The sequence below is a fragment of the Physcomitrium patens genome, chromosome 2, assembly GCF_059467195.1.
Source record: "Physcomitrium patens ecotype Gransden chromosome 2, ASM5946719v1, whole genome shotgun sequence".
Lineage (NCBI taxonomy): Eukaryota > Viridiplantae > Streptophyta > Bryopsida > Funariales > Funariaceae > Physcomitrium > Physcomitrium patens.
This window is the reverse complement of record NC_143411.1, coordinates 25276894-25293446: the sequence shown is the minus strand read 5'-3', so window position 1 is coordinate 25293446 and position 16553 is coordinate 25276894. Positions and strand designations below refer to the sequence as shown.

At 38.7% G+C, this 16553-nt stretch overlaps 2 protein-coding genes across 21 annotated transcripts; both read right to left on the bottom strand.

The window, feature by feature from the left end:
* Nucleotides 1-385: 385 nt before the first annotated feature.
* Nucleotides 386-3264, bottom strand: LOC112294741 (FAD-linked sulfhydryl oxidase ERV2). Of its 16 annotated transcripts, none has more exons than XR_016501856.1 (8): nt 3124-3264; nt 2217-2763; nt 1897-2011; nt 1642-1719; nt 1371-1418; nt 1160-1224; nt 871-1023; nt 386-575 (listed from the first exon to the last, which is right to left on the bottom strand). XR_016501856.1 is itself a non-coding variant. In XM_090248383.1 (8 exons), exons 2-8 carry the CDS (start codon nt 2597-2599, stop codon nt 467-469), a joined length of 876 nt encoding a protein of 291 aa, XP_090104509.1. In that variant the 5' UTR covers nt 2600-2763; nt 3124-3264; the 3' UTR covers nt 386-466. The 16 variants fall into 16 exon arrangements, 14 of the variants coding, with proteins under 14 accessions (XP_090104509.1, XP_090104517.1, XP_090104507.1 ...); XR_016501857.1 differs by having other exon boundaries at nt 2241-2763; nt 3000-3139; XM_090248383.1 differs by having other exon boundaries at nt 871-948.
* A 3956-nt stretch (nt 3265-7220) lies between these two features.
* Nucleotides 7221-16106, bottom strand: LOC112276064 (histidine kinase 5). 5 transcript variants are annotated; one of them, XM_024507090.3, is made up of 13 exons: nt 15703-16106; nt 13121-14254; nt 12884-12940; nt 11695-11922; nt 11477-11570; nt 11086-11292; nt 10681-10820; nt 10483-10532; nt 9686-10257; nt 9359-9462; nt 8374-9225; nt 7937-8104; nt 7221-7807 (listed from the first exon to the last, which is right to left on the bottom strand). In XM_024507090.3, the coding sequence occupies exons 2-13, from the start codon at nt 13832-13834 to the stop codon at nt 7667-7669; spliced, it is 3327 nt and encodes a 1108-aa protein (XP_024362858.1). In that variant the 5' UTR covers nt 13835-14254; nt 15703-16106; the 3' UTR covers nt 7221-7666. The 5 variants fall into 5 exon arrangements, with proteins under 5 accessions (XP_024362858.1, XP_024362850.1, XP_024362824.1 ...); XM_024507082.3 differs by having other exon boundaries at nt 13121-14280; nt 15728-15866; XM_024507056.3 differs by having other exon boundaries at nt 13121-14446; nt 15728-15858.
* Between the last annotated feature and the right edge of the window lie 447 nt (nt 16107-16553).

Here is a 16553-nt window from a genome sequence, read left to right as displayed (position 1 = left end):
CTATTATTATTGTAGCTTTTGTTGGTATTAAAACTAATAATTTGGATGCAATAATTTACAAATTTTAGTCACAAATTTTACTTCAACTATTTAGAATTTGTAATTTTAGATATAAATTTTGCATAGAAAAATATGTATTGATATTTTTTATTGAAGTTGTAAAAGATGGTTATAAGAAGTGTTGTGGTCAAAAGGATTTCTAATCATGAGTGAAGAAATGGTAACGTTATGTTATAATGTGCAAACTATGATTGAACAAAGCTACAGATATAATTACAGAGTTACAGTATTAAATTACTCTTTAACGAAGACCTCAATTCGTAGAAGCAAATCTCAAGCACATCACTTTGACACAATCCTTACAATCACTTTCCAACGAGTCCAATACCTTTAAGCTTATCGATTGGCGTTTAATTTTGAATTTCATTCGAAATTGTCTAAGCCATTTGTGTTTCCACTAAAATAGCTATCTATAGAGAACACGTCCTTCAAGATCGCATGCACCAGCTTCATCACAATGAAGTGCTCCCCATCTCGCATCCACCCGCTCGCAAGGAAAATGTGGTTTTCCCAAACTAATACCAAAAGAATATACGTCAAAAGTACAACTTGAATAGCACGTTCGATACATACTTTATGTGCCGAGGTACAATACATCTACTAAACAAAACCTCTTCTAGTCCTGTTAAGGGAGTCTTGTATCAAGCATGAGACTCATATAATAGGACCAGAAGTAGCTCAAGAAACAGAATCATTTACTGGAGTGCAAGGGACCAAAAATTTAATCAACAATCAAGGAAGCACCAAAAAGGATTGAAATTGCAGAAATTTAGGCACAGATTCAAGCAAACCAACGGGAGGAGTAATCACCTTCTGTTCACGACGTTGTGTACTTGGCACATCCATTGCGCTAACTCAGCTCCGGAATCAGCTTTGACTGGATAGGCTCTATTATCAACCACGTCAGTGCAGTAATTCAATTGTCAAGAAACGCATGACATGGCTGAAGTAGACTTGATGTGCCTAGAAATCACTTATCAATAAGAATTGTTAACAAAAAAGTGATACAACATAGGAAAAGGAAATTACACAAAACTGTTAACTGACAGAGACGAATAAGGACAGACAACTAGGTAACTGCGACTCTAAAGACACTTACTTAAGTATTTCCTTGAAATGATCAGCACACGTCTTGCAAGGGTACAACCTGGTCATAATAGACATCTGCAACATGCCCCATACATGACTCAGCGACGCATCAAGATAGACCTTATGAATGCCTCCAGCGAAAGCGAAAACGAAGATAGGATCGTTGGCCACAGCACATACACGTTCCATTAGAAGCTAATCTAAGAGAGAAAGAATCACACCAATTCTTTGACATCGCGTCGTTGTTGTCTTGTGGGCTTGTCAGGGTACTGTTGATCACCAAGCATTCACTCCTTAGTGTCCATTGCGTGAAACTTGCATTGAACTTATTTTACAGTTGCGGGGCGTCACTACTAGAATTCGATTACAGAATAAAATAGATAAACTAACCAGTGGATAAAGAATAATAAACAGGATTCTGACAGATTAAGCTCATCCAAAACAAAAAAAATTAAGAAACCCAATTCATGAAAGAGGAAAGAAGAGATGCACCTGAGCTGCCAGTGTGTGGAGAAATGTCCATGTTGCTCGACCTAGGTCTTCTTTTGTTACAGCTCCTCCAGAACTTATCTGCCAACAATTAAATACAATCGACAACACTTCAAAATCGGTTGGTAACAAGGCAGAGCAGCTAGAATTGAATCGTCGCTAATAGTGCTCCCTATGATATGGCGTGCTCGAGAATATTTACGCAGTGAGGTTTAAGCTTCCTTTATTGCAATGCTTATTACACACCAAGAGAACTACCTCTGGAACCCTAAACTCCGGGAATCTAAAAGACTCCGTCTGCTCCTCCTGTTGACTTCCATTTACACCTGTGTAAGCGGCATTTGCATTCGTTGCGCCTTGAGCCATTAAAACGCTGCGCATAAAATTGTTGAATCAATAATCAGACAACTGCATAATTCGTAACAAAGCTGCAAAAGAACCTAATCTCCCGCATTCAATTTCGTAATTTCATGTAACGTAAATTCAAAGGTCAGAGACAGAGGTCGGATCTAGGAATCTTTCAAGCCCACAAAAAGTCACAAGCCGCATACTCGTAAGGAGAAAACAATTCAAATTACATGCTGGCAAAATTAATGTTATACTTGGCGGGTGAAACAGCGGCTCTCGCAGGCTCCTCCTGCTCTTCAACCAGCTCTCGAACTTGTGATGCTTGGCGCTCCTTCCCTCTCAAAAAATTTGGCAACTCAATTTTGCAAAGGTTAGTTGAGCGAATCCCTTGCTGAACCAATCCTTCCCATGCTCTATGACCACATTGAACTGCATTCCCGACAGCATTGAGCATCCCGGCGATGGGCTCGTGGGACATGAGCTTCTGTAGCCCTTCACCTTTAGGGTTTGGCCATTCCCAGCGAATTTTATCAACCTGGAAGCCCTTACCAAAAACTCCCAGCTGACTCCTTCCCTGAACAGATGCAGAGCCTAGCTTGGATTCGGGTGCCATGAGGCTCCTTCTGAGGTGGAGAACCAATACGAACCAACTTCAATTCGCATGGATTGCCCTCAGGACCATACCGCAGAAATGGACCAAAATCGCGCTGGTAAAAATCAACACAACACCCTTTTTTCCCGATCCTCGCTCCCTGTGCCTCCTTGTCCGCAATCCACCTACCTTGCAACGCAAAAATCGGATGTCATCACTTTCAATTCCAACACTCAAAATTCACAAAGGGCGAAAGACGAACAACAATTTATAATTACGAAAACCCACAACTAAAAGAAAACACGTTTTCACAAGTCATGTGCTAATCACAATACCCTCACGCCTTCCTCTAGCAACCATCAAAGCTAACAAGATAACGTCCGTCGGAATGGTCCGATGACAGTGAAGTCGCAGAACACACCGAAGCGAAGAAGAAAGAGACACCCGAAACCCAGAATTCCAAAACCCCAACACAATGAACGTATGAGCTGAACCAACATGATTGAGCACCGAGACTTAATGGCTCCTATGGTATGAGCTCCTACTTTCTTCGAGGACTCGAGAAGCATGTAGTTACAACAAATGGCGATAACCCACGCGATTGTATGTTAGCATCGGAGCTTCTCTAGACTTGAGTGATGAGGAGATTTCTTATTGATGATGACCAGGTGGCCAACAGAGATTCGGCATCCATAGTTAGATATGTAATACGACATTTTCGTCGGTGGACAAGAATGTTACACTTCTATTTGTGCCGATTATTTCGAAGTTTCGTATAGTACACTCAACCCCCACCTACAAAAAAAATGTTGTTTTCTTTTTCTTTCTTTCTTTCTTTCTTTCTTTCTTTTTTTTTTTTTTTTTTTTTTTGTTTTTTTTTCCCCATTCGGCATTTCAATAACCTCTTGCCAAAAAGTTTGACAGTTTGGAAGTCTATCTTGTGAAATTCAATGAATATGTAATAATATAGAGAGTTGTTTCATTTGCATTTTGATAACAATTTATACACTATAGGATTTGATAAGTTTGAGGATCTTTTCATGCATTCTATTTCAACATTATATTTGAATTACACTCTATCTTCAAACATATCACCTAATACCTTGACTATGGTATTTTATGTAGATATTGAATTCATCCATGTATATAAGGTTCTCAAGTAGGTATCAAGCGAGTTAGAAGAAGAAATACTAGACATTCATTTTTTGCCAATACATCTCTTGTTTATGATTTCCTCTCATTATTTATTTTTCATGTAACAAAGCTCTCATGCAATATCATTCTTCTTCATGTGCGTATTGAACAAATAGGTCAACTGCCTCACTCTGGTAAATTTTCTTAATTTCTTATTTTATTGTTGATATTCTTCTAGTTGTTTTTGTATAACACATGCTATCATTAAATCATTGTGAAGTATTTTTGCTAGGTGTGTGGTTTTTGGTCACATTTTTGAAGAAGTGTTGTAATTCTATAATCACATATACATATTACTTATTATTCAAGTCTCTAGATCAACTCAAAAATCTTTGTTTTGAAGTTAACCAAAGCTTATCTTCTGGTATAGGTTTTGATCCTAACTTTTACAATAAAATCTATATATATCTTATTCCTTCTAATGTATTGCTTCCATCAGTAAAAGTTGATATCAATTTTATAAAAAAATATATATATATTAAGTAGACTATTAAGAATCAATAACCTTTTTCTTCTTATAAGATTATAAGGTTTAAATAAGAAATGAAAGAGGGAAATAAAATCTAAAGATCACTGGAATATCTTCATGTATATAAAAGTTGACGTTCTTGGCTATTAACAATATGTTATAGCTAAAAGTATACAATCTAAGTATTTATTACATGGATTTAAGAATAAGTATAGTTTATTTATAGTATTTTGTAGAAAAAATATAGAAATATTTAACAAGTAAGGTTTTTGTCTACAAATACGTTGCAACTTTAATGTACTATTAGTATAGATTTTAGAAAGGAAGGTGAATTAATTCCATCTCTTTGTTAGTTTGACATGTCGCATTTTAATGGCTGGTTTAGTTAGTATATATGCCAATTGTTTTTCCATTTGAATATATAAAATTTCAACTTCTCCAATTTATATCTTTTCTCAAATAAAATAGAAATGTATTTCTATGTGTTTGATTCTTGCATGTAATATTAGATTAGCTACTATTTTTATACATCTTTGATTGTCATTCATGATTGGTATTGCTTCATTGACTTGAATATATAAATCTTTGAATAGTCTTTGTAGCCATATGATGTCTTTTGCAGCTTCAAATAATACTTAGTATTCTACCTTAATGGTGAACACAATGACAATGCTTTGTAATTTGGAGCTCTAATTGACAGTAGTATTTCCAATTATATACAAAAGACCAAAGGTTGATCTTTGCAAGTCAATATCTTGTTTTCAATCAATACTAGCATAAGCAACAAGTTTACCTAATTTTTTATTTAGATATTAGATTGTTAGATTAGCAATACCTTCTAAATATCTTAAAATATATATTCCAATCTTCCAATGTGATTTTTATAGTGTTGTGAATTATTGACTTATGGTACTCACTACAAAATAAATATCAAGTCTTTCTATATATGATAAGTACAAAAGACTTCCAACAAGTCTTATATATTTAGTATTGTTAATCAATTTTCCGCCAATATCATGCCAAAGTTTTGTTCCTCCATCCAAAGAATTGTGCTAGGATTGTAGGGTAGTATTTCAAATCTATCAAGCACAATGTCTACATAAATTTTATGATGAAGAGATATTTTATATTCATAATGTTTGAATTTGATACCAAAATAATTTTGATCAACTTCTATACTTAAAATTATAAACTCAATTAGTAATTTCTTATCAATCTTCAAAAAAAAATTACCATTTTTTATTATTATCCAATCATCTTTATTGAATAATAAAAATATATACAAATTTTTATGATAACAAATATAGAGGTTGGAATTTATAAATGACTTACTTAGTCTAATGCTTTGTAGATATTTGTTAATTCTTCCATATCAAGTATAAATAGACTATTGAAGACAACATAGAGCTTCTTTGAATTTGCAAATCTTTTTGCTATTTCCATATTCTTTAAATCTAAGTAAGATAATAATTTATATTGTTAGCTATAAAAATCACAATATTTTCTTCATCTACAAAGAAATTTATTGACAGTAAGCTCTTCTTCAAAGAAGGTACAAGATAGTTGTTGATTTGAGAGATTTCAATGCTAACTTATTAGTAGTTATGTGTTATGAAGCTCCATTGTCAAGATACTAACTAAAGTCTTTCTTTCTTCTTTTTGTGGCTTTGATAAATTTTACTTCTACTTCTTGAAACATTTTTTCTTATTTCGAGTTTGATGAGTTGTCTTCTGCTTCAATGATACTTGCTTTGAATTTATTGACATTTGGTGGTGATTTTCTAAATCTATTGTCCTCGACCATGGGATTTTGTTCTCCAAAAATATAATAATAGATTAAGCACATGCCATCTTCATAATAAAGACTTAATATTATTCCTTGCTTTTTCAAGAAAGAACATCTTTCTCTACAAGATAAGCAACTTCTTCCTCTTATATATCTTATGTTAAAGTGTACTACTAAAATTTGCATGGATAGAGCCTCACTTTTAAAGTTGTCATTGGTATTAGCTCTTAACTACAATTTGTGAACTTCTATTATAAGTTTTTATGATATTCTTTTAAAACTTAGGAATTGATATGTTGATGTTAAATTATATACCAGACTATCATAAGAAGGAGGCAAGGCATTCAAAATAGTTTGCACAAGAGTATTGGTTGGAACTTTCTCACCAAGTGTTATAAGTTGATTGTTTATTTCACAAATTGTCCTCAAGAATTCTTCTATAGAGAAAAACTATGAAACTTCAATATAGATAGTTTGTAGTTGAGATTGAGTACTATAGCAAGATCTCTACTTTTATACTTATTCTTTAATGCCTTCCATGCATCTACAAGGTCTTCATATTTTGTTACTGTGTCTATTAAGTCTTTTACAGCAAAAGTCAATATCTTTATAGCCTTTGCTTTCATCTCTCATACTTGAATTTTTAACAATGTACACTTGCTATGTGTACATAGATACGTTGATAGTGAGAGTTTCTCAATGGTAAGATCTCATAGATTTTCAGCTTGCAAGGTATTCACCTTCAAGATTTATACATGAAAATTATCTTCACCAACCAACTTATTGGCTTAGCCAACCTACAGGGTCATTAGAACTTGACATTTTTTTACTAGGCTTCAATAATTGCACTCTTTAGCAACAAAATGTACATAGAAACTACTCTCCAGCTATTATAAAGATAATTTGCTCACAAACTCTCTAAACTCAGCTCTAATATCATATGAAATTCAATATATAAGCAATAACATAGAAAATTGATTCATTTGCATGTTGATAACAATTCATACACTTAAGGATTTAATAAGTTTGAGGATCTTTTTCATGCATTCTATTTCAACATTATATTCAAACTACACTCTATCTACAAACATAACATAATATCACACTGCAATTGGGAGCCAATGTGCCAAAGAACTCATAAAACAGTGCAAAACAATCCATCACATGCCAGAGTCGAGAATCCCACCACTCTCTTTCCACTGCTGAAATATATACGCTTTGAGCTAGAATTGTGTACAAGACCGCCCAACACTTTTAAGAGACCCAAGGGTCTTTTACTCTAATGGGAATCAGTCTCAACCTTGCTAGAAGGAAGAAATGGGCGCCTCAACGGTCGTTAGGTGAAGTGTGGACTAAACCAAGCCATCGTTTCTTACCTCATAACACTAATTATCCTATCCTACATCTATCCACAAAATGAGAAAAAAAAGATGTCGAAATACAATGAGAACTACGAGCAATATTTGTACTGGATTGAGAGACTTCGTCTCAAAAACATCAGGAGATTATCCCTGTTGACCAGCTGACTGCGGAACTCCACCATGATGCTCACAAATTCTCTGAGTCTCTTTTACGTTTCATTCCTACTTGATGGGCGAGCAGCGCCTGCAGCTCTGCGACGCTTGCTCGCCCCGCACCGTTACATTTGGTTGTCTAATCTGAACAAGTACTGGTTAAGTAGTTCCTCAAGCATTCCTACATTGACCGGTTTAGTAATGAGGTCATCCATACCATACTTGACACACTCCTGAATGTTTTTCGTCAAAGCATCAGCTGTCATCTGCGAAGTAATTTGAAAGAAGGTAAGCGACAATGGAGCGAAAATATTGTCGAGAATGATCAAATATATCCATGCTAGGAAAGCGGACAAACGAACATAAGAAAGAAGAATATGCCACAGACGTCATACCGCAATAATTGGTACTCTCCTCATCCTCTGGGGCCCCATGTCGCTTGCTGCAGCTGCTCCTTGCTGTGTTTGTATAGGGTCGTTAATTGAAGCAGAAGAACAATTTTCTTCATACATCCTTATGAGTTGAGCTGCCTTGAGACCATCCATAACAGGCATGTGAACATCCTGAACCAGGAGCACAAAAGATCAGTACGAAGTTGAGAACATAGCATACAGACATCAAGTGCATTGATAAACCCTAGCCATTAATTTGAAATTGGAAAGGTTGTTGATGAATCTTCGAGCTAAGGGATAATGTTGAGAACATCAGGGCTCAGACACAGTGACGACTAAGGATAACAATAATAATAATTACAAAAATCATCTTAAAACTATTGCTGCTCTTCAGAACTACCGATTTGAACGATCAGAACTGTGTCGAGGACTTTGCTTACCATGAGCACGACATCATACGAGCCTTGTTGTACTGCTTGTACTGCATCTGTTCCGTTGTTTACCACCTTCAGTTCATGCCCTAAAGTCAAAAGCATTTGGGTGGTACATTTCACATTCACTGGATCATCTTCAGCCACTAAAATGCTTAGTCGCTTTCTTGCTACGTTCGAAAAGGCAGGTGAAGGTTCACAACCAGCTCTCTTGTTGCGATGCGCCTTTACAAACTTTCTGGAATTGCCTTGTCGTGATGGAGAGCGCATTTTGTAAGGTACAGGTCCTCCATGGAATCTTTTGGCCGAAGAAGCGTTAGAACGGTGACATGATTTCGTAGACTCATCTCCATCAAAGGGGCACGTAAAGACGCCACAAGAAGCACGTAAAGATGCTCCCTGACCATCCAAAAGCGCTGAACTGTGAGGTCCACGACAATTTCCGTAACCCTCAAATTGTACAAGCTTGGCTTCAACGGCTGACGTCGGCTCCATTGTCGAATGCAGCTCCCGCTTGTCGCGAAGAAACGCGGTGGAAGACTTCTCATGATCAGAATTCATGGGGAGGAGAGTATTAAACGCAGGTTTAGGATACTGTTGAAGGCCACGAGGAACGTTGCCTCTGGTTGAAAGATATGGATGGTGATGTTGTGCAGGCTTCTCAGAGTTGAACTGCAAAGACTCGGGCATTTCCGCACACATATTGTCCATATGGTCTTGCTCGATCATGCGCTCAGGATCACCACCAGAAATAGGACTACTTGGCAAGTGCTCAACAGCTCGGAGTGGTAACTTGAACGAAAACGTAGATCCCCCGTTTTCTTTGCTCGAGACACTAATACTGCCCCCCATCAATTCAACCTTCGAACCACAATTATCAGTAAACGTCTTGTAAATGAAGTTCGTGAATTAGTCCAACAACTTCATAGAAATGAGGAGTACGTGAGCAAGTGAGCAGCACTTAACCAAAGACAAACTAAAACCTACTTCATACCAGCTGTTTGCAGATATGCAACCCAAGTCCAGTGCCACCATACTCACGAGCATGTGTGCTACTTGCTTGAGAGTATCTTCTGAACAGTGTTGGAATTGCTGAATCTGAAAAAAATGATATGAGATAATCAGTCGAACTTTCAGTCATTTAAGGAATTGTACGGAAAGAAATCTGGGAACTATGACACCACCGAATTTGCCACTCGTAACAAACCCGGTCACAATTACCCAGTGACGGTTAGTAACACGTTTGACAACTCCTGGATACCTAACTTACAACCGTCATTTCAAAAATAGATGAAAATGCAAGAATCGAAGATGAAGGTACCTGAAATACCAATCCCGGTATCAACAATGCGAAACTCTATCCACATGCTATCCTCCAGGTCTTTATACTTGTTTGATCCATCATTGTGACACTCAGCATATCCGCTAGAGACAGCTGATGCACTAACCTGTTCTCTCGTCTGCTGTTCGTTTAAGGATCTAATTATATCGCCAGACATCTCACTTCTCTGAAAATCGTTCGAGAGTTTGTCAGTCACAGTGTTCTGAGTTCCACAATTTTGACACTCCCTGGAAGCAGAAGAAGAGAACCCGCATTCGACTCGCGAGTGTGGTTTGAGAGTTGACTCTGGAAAGTTATTGCGATTACTGCTGACAGAACTTGGCATGGGTTTAGCAAACACGTTTCCATGAACTAAAGGAGCTTCGGAAGGGGAGTTGGCTGGCGTAGAAACATGAAATGCTGAGCCCTCTAAAGATTGTTGTGAAGTTTCACTGCAATCACGTTCGCTCATTTGTTTGGGCTTCATATAGTCCCGAGTGGTGTGCGACGGAGGCCCAACAACACGCACGACAATGGACACCTTGCCTTCGTGAGTAAACTTGATTGAGTTGCTGCAAAAATTAGTGGTTGTTGTAGAAAGAGTTTCAGATAAATAAGTCATCTCATTCCCACATGAAATATCAAGTTAAACCTACCCTAACACAACTAAAAACATCATATTACGCAACCGCAACAAGGTCCTACAAAACCACCCGAAACAACCCTTAAGCTATAAATATGACTAAATCCAGGAAAAAATTTAGTAGGTTCCGTCGTGAATTTGAAATATTTGGTACCTGACTAAGTTGGTGAGGACTTGACGAATTCTGAGTACATCGCCGACGACCTAGAAAACCATCCAAATTTTTCAAGAATAAATTCAACAAAACAGCAATGCGAACTTCAAAAAATGACAATGAAGCAGAGGTTTCTACCATCCCAATAGAAGATATCTCGAAAGGTCGACTGAAAAAAGCTTAAGAATAAGTATCCACCTCAAGGGGAACATTTTCAGAAACGTCCGTTTCGAGCTTAAGGGTCTTGTCATTTGCTTCTACAGAAGCAGATGCCATCTGCAGTACATGTCTCACTACTTCTCTTGGTCGAAACTTCTTTTCTTCAAATGTCATCGCACCTGAAAAGAACGAAGCAGGTAAGAACAAGTTCGATCATTAAAAACAATGCACGTTATTCCTGTTTCAAACCATGGTTCTCCATAATCCTTGAAAAAACCAAGGAACGTTCTACACTATTTGGATGCTCATCGAGGTCCCACGAGGTAGTACAAGCCTGACTAAACACCGTAAATCGCAATCTAATATCTCTTACACGCGATACTACTGTAGGCGCTCAAAGAGATGGCATCAGCAAAGGAAAGACTTGAGAATGATGGAACATACCGGCCTCAACTTTAGAAATGTCAAGAATGTCATTAATAAGCTCCAATACAACATTTCCTGATGTCATCATGAATTCAACGTAACGCTTTTGGTCTTCGCTCAATGGAGTTCGAGCCAAAACTGAAGCCATGCTTATCACTCCCGACAAAGGAGAGCGAATCTCATGCGCCATTGTTGCCAGCATTTGCTTAGCTCTCATATTCTCCTCTGCAATCCAGTACAAACAGATTGTTATTGAGGCAGTCGTACAAACGCCAAGCACAAACTGAGGAAATGACGTACTCGTAAAATCCAGACAGAACGCACCAGGCAAGAGAATGAAATGTACCAACTCTCTGATGTATCGAAAAAGAGGAGTAGTAGGTTTAAGAAGCTCAAATGACCTTAGTACCTGTTATACGGATCGTTTTGTTCAGTTCAGACTCCATTGCAATTTGAACGGCTTCTTCATCTCGAATCTTCTCAAGCTTTTCCCTCTTGGCCACCTGAAAAATGATGGCTGTTAACCTAAAATCCATCCATGAACATGCATATTCAAGCTCGTGCATACTTTCTCACAAGTGTTCTAAGCAATCTTATCATCAAAAAAAAGTACACAGAAAATTGTACCTGCAAAGTTACGTCCACGGCAACACAATTCACACCGACGCAGACATCATTTATGTCCAGTACAGGTTCAACAGCGACTAAAAATGTCTTGTTACCAAACATATTCGTATTAAACTTTATCTCTTGCTTATCAGGGACTTTAGTTCGAATTACTTCACGTTTGAATTCCATGACCTCTGCAACCCCCACCCCTTGGTAAATCTCTTCGTCCGTCTTTCCTATGACTTCCTGCCAGATTAATTGATTGTCAATGTCTTTGAAATCTTCTCACATGTATAGGACGGTTTCTTCCGCCGAGAAAAGTACAGAGAATAGAAACTTGCCAAATCGACATTGAAAGATTCTAGAACCAACAGGAAGAGGTAGCTCAATGATTCTAATGGCTGCATGTGAAAAGGGCGGACGAAGCCACCTCTTGACGAGAAGTTTTCTCAATCAAATTAGCTTAAGTTGCATTGCGACACAACAGGCGTTTACGAACACCTTAATCCAAATAACACTAAAAGCTCAGAATATGTACCGAACATTTTATTTTTTTTCATGTGAGATAATTGAAAACAATCATTTTCTTAAAATTATTGGATAATTTATCTAATTCCAAGACATCTGTGAATTAAAACTAATCAACACAAATAAAACATTTGCCATAAGCTAGATAACAGGACATCTGACATCTGGAATCTGTCTTTTACTTTGGGCTCACAAAATAAATGTTGGAACCCTCCTACTTTGTATCATTGTAAAGCAGCATCCAACAAATCTTCAGATGAGACTAATTTGAAAATGAATAAGTCACAATTCCTGCCTGACAACATCACAAACGCTCTCATTATTTCAGATCCTAATTCCAATGGTATTAATTAATCGTTCATATCGACCTGGCAATGTTGGCATGAACGATGGTAATGAAGAAAGAAATCTCCAATTAGACCAGTGAAGGTACAGATAGAAATAAATAAAATAAATAAAAATAAAAATCTTGGTAATCCCATAGATACGTTTGATCACATTCAGCCAGGCGGCTCAACACCCAGCAACAACAAGCGAATGATCACAACCAAAGCGAATTGCCGAGATTAGAGACAAAATTACTGAAGCATCGATCGGCACATCTCATCTACACATTTGCAGCGCCCGACTCAGAAGATTTCATGGCGAATAAGGGAATAAGACGAGATTAATAACTAACCTCTTCAGTGAGTGTTGGAAAAGCATTATGAATGAATCGATAACGCAGCTCTGTATCCTGTATTCGAAACACCAATTATTTCATGAAAAGGACATAAGACCCAAAAATAACTAAATTCAAACATAATTTCTTTAAGTATAGAGAATAGCGTCCTAAGCAAGACACACGAAACTTTTTTCAGAAGATAAGAAGGCGTGCTGCAAAGAATGAGGAACAGATGAGGGAAATTCCAAATACCTGATGGCAACAAACTACAGGCGCTTTCCTCAAGGTGAACCGTAGAAAGTTGTCAAACCGCTCAAATTGCTGCTGGAGTTCGCCCGTCAGACGAGAAGGAAACTCTGCTACAGAAGCCTGCAATTTTGTACAGAGTAATTCCTCCCTTCTCAGACTTTCTGACAAAAGCGTGTCCAAAGCTTTGGCCTTTTCTCGCCAATAATCAGAGGAGTTCTCTACTTCATAGTCGGACAACGAGCTCGCACTGTCAGGAACAGAACTACACGAACTCGCTACGTCAGAATTGCACATAAAACCCTCGCCAATGCTAACAGGATCTAGCATTTCGTCGTCACCATCTGGACAGCTGGCAAGACATTCCGCGGTAAGTTCATGTAGGATTTCCTTTTTCTTTCGTTCGGATTCAATCCTTCTCTGTTGTAAGGAATCCAGTTGCTCTCTCAGCAGACCGACTGCATTGGCTTGGTGGTTTTTCCATATTCTCGCAAGAGTTTCTCTATGATTTTTTCCTGCCTTGCTGGACTTCATCAAATCCTCGAACTTCTGCTGATCGATAAATGTGTTGTCCCTGTCAAGGAGCTGCTCCAGATCTATCGTAGGCTGCAGTAGCTGCCTCCGCTTGTCTGTCTTCAAAAGGGCCTGCGTTGTAGCAGGCCACATAGAACTCTGCTGAAAATCCACCATATCGAGCGACCACTCGGGAGCGACTGCCATGTCTGGTTGCCGACTTGATTTGAGGTTTACTTTTCACTTTTAAAAAGCAACATGTTTCTCAAATAACAATAATATGGTCTTTTTCGTGTCGGCCCCTCTTGCCCCGCATGGTCACTTGCAAGGAATATTCGGCTCCACGTGAGGGGTTGACTGCGATTCCTAGACAAGTTCGAGCCCTTCCCTACAATTATGTTCGCTCTTCGAGGCTGAGATTTTCTATGTGAATCTCCACGACTGTCCTGCATCACCTCGGATACTACTGCAATAATCCGCACGGAAAATGTCCTTTGAAATACTGTCTCAAAGTCTCGTACCAGTTTTATCACCACGATAACTCATTCCGTAAGAGCATCAGTTTCATGATCACCACACTCATCGTGCCTCCACAAACTTGCTTTCGACGTATCAGCCACCCGATCTCTTCTCGATCGTCAAAGGATTACTCTCTTCCAACACAGTGATAAAACTCTTTTTAACCCGCAGTTTCGAGCAGATCAAATCTCTCAAGAAACAAAAACGTAGTCACGTGACTAGAGTTGCTTTCCAGACTTCCAGGATTCATCAACACCCCGTAAACGAAAAATATCATCCACTCACCTATCCTCCATCAACCTGTTATTCCCAATGTGCAGCGTAATCAATACCTCGACAACTCCATAACGCAGAAAGATTCAAATCTCTAAACGCCCGCAAGGGCCTGAGAAACTACTCATGGACGTTTACGCTAGCACTGATGCTTCCCTCTCCTTCAGTAGACTAACACATTGCTCTGTCTTCGCACCACAACCTATCTCATTCTCGACTCGTCCACTTCACAATTGACACTAACGATCATCCACTCTCATTCACGTCCACTGCCGTCGCTGCAGCTGAAGATTCTTCTTTAATGCACCAGAACCAAAATAGTGATGCCAACTCAAGAACAGCCAATTCAACACAGAATATACTTCTGCTAATCGATAACCTCTGCGGCCTACAAAATTCTTTGATGTACCATAATGTAACCCTCGAGCCTCGAACTAAAGATTCCTCAAGCGACTATCGTACAAAAAATTAAAATCATAATACATCAATCACCCTGAACTCTCAAAAACGCTCTGAACCCTCCTGTGTCGACACTCCAACGAAAGCTATACGAAAAAATCCAAGATATAACAAGATCAATACCGAGGATGCTAAATCGCGATTCCGTCCGCCCTCTTGTAGAAAACTTCAATCTATGCACTGTTTCCGGTGAATCTCTCTCTCTCTCTCTCTCTCTCTCACGACGCGCCCATTATGGCCCACTTATCTGCTCTTTCCTGTCACGACCGCTATGATAAGCCCTCCACTTAAAACCGCCAAGGTAAGAGCCGGAAAAAAAAAAACAAAACAAAACAAAAAACAAAAAAACAAAAAAAACAAACAAACAAACAAACAAAACAAAACAAAACAAACCGAACCAAAATCTAACAAGCAAAAGAAAACAAATAACATAACATCAAAAAATCATCATTATATTCTAACGGCTTCAACCCACCTCCTACATCATCACTGACGCAGTACCTGCGTACGTTCCGCCACAGACATCCATGGAACTCTCTAACTTTTCAGAGCCGCAAAGCTCTTGTCAGTCGAAACTGACTGGATTCCACTCATTATCCAAAAAGGAAAAAATTCGAGGAAAACAAAACAAAATAACAAAATCAAAAAAAATCAAAAAAATCAAAACCAAAACAAGCACACTCACACACCCACACTCTCTTCATTTGCTTCTCTCTCACATCCTACTACTACATCCCTTTCCACCTCGATTTCAACCCTGACCACTCTCACAACGCCACCATCACCAGGCTCGGCAACTCCACTGATGCGAATCAAAAGGATACAATCTTAACAAGGTAAAAAATCTACCGTGAGACGAGTCTCCAAGTGAAGAAGACAAGACGGACAGTGAGCCAGCCTCTCTCTCTCTCTCGCTCCCTCCTTCTTTCTCCCTGTCTAGCGTTGTTCTGAAGCTGAGCTCCGCTGGGAATAGACACACACACACACATAGACACAGGGAGCGCGAAATACACCAGAGCGCGTTTTCACCCGAAATAGAGATCTCGTTGAATTCGAGAAAGCGGACGAGTGATTTGGTACCAATAACAACCAGCACGGGTCGCCGGACCGGCTATTCCCCTCAACCCCTCAAGGAGATTAGGATGGCCAGTAAGTTTTCTCCATAAATGAGTCGGAAGCAGCCAAACCAAAACCCGGTTTCTTCTCTGTTTGCTGCTCCTCCTCCTCCTCCATTGGACAGACTGGTCGCGCATTTGTCAATGGTCTACAAGGCTGCCCCAGCCCAAGCCCCTGCCCTGCCGTTCACTATCCTTCTCAAGCTACACGACATGCTCATTTCCTAGCCTCTCCAAATTCGTGTTTCCATATTGACCCGAGATTGTCGCCCCCATGCAAAAACCATAAAAATAAACTATACTAAACGAATACAACAAAACCATTGCAGTTAAAGTAAGTTAAGAAGTAGTATCTCTGTTAATTTGGTCGTGTGGGTTGCCTCGATTCTGCTAGCAAGAGAATGCTTTTTTCTTCACCGATTTTTTTTTTTTTTTTTTTTTTTTTTTTTGTTTCACGGGGAGCATGTATTAGGCATGTTGGATTTTTGAGTATGGACTATTCCTAGATGGTGCGAAGTGTTTGTTCCTTTCCCAGGACTATGGAGAGCAGTGGGAATGAG

Excerpts from the sequence above, each read along its gene's own strand:
- LOC112276064 (XM_024507090.3), bottom strand. The coding sequence starts at position 13,834 with ATGGCAGTCGCTCCCGAGTGGTCGCTCGATATGGTGGATTTTCAGCAG. Across the intron at positions 11,293-11,476 it reads CAAAACGATCCGTATAACAG|AGGAGAATATGAGAGCTAAG; the intron begins GTACTAAGGTCA and ends ACTGGATTGCAG. Across the intron at positions 9,463-9,685 it reads TACCGGGATTGGTATTTCAG|ATTCAGCAATTCCAACACTG; the intron begins GTACCTTCATCT and ends CATTTTTTTCAG.
- LOC112294741 (XM_090248383.1), bottom strand. The coding sequence starts at position 2,599 with ATGGCACCCGAATCCAAGCTAGGCTCTGCATCTGTTCAGGGAAGGAGT. Across the intron at positions 1,225-1,370 it reads GACGCGATGTCAAAGAATTG|ATGTCTATTATGACCAGGTT; the intron begins GTGTGATTCTTT and ends GGCATGTTGCAG. Across the intron at positions 949-1,159 it reads CATTTCAAGGAAATACTTAA|AGCCTATCCAGTCAAAGCTG; the intron begins GTAAGTGTCTTT and ends GGTTGATAATAG.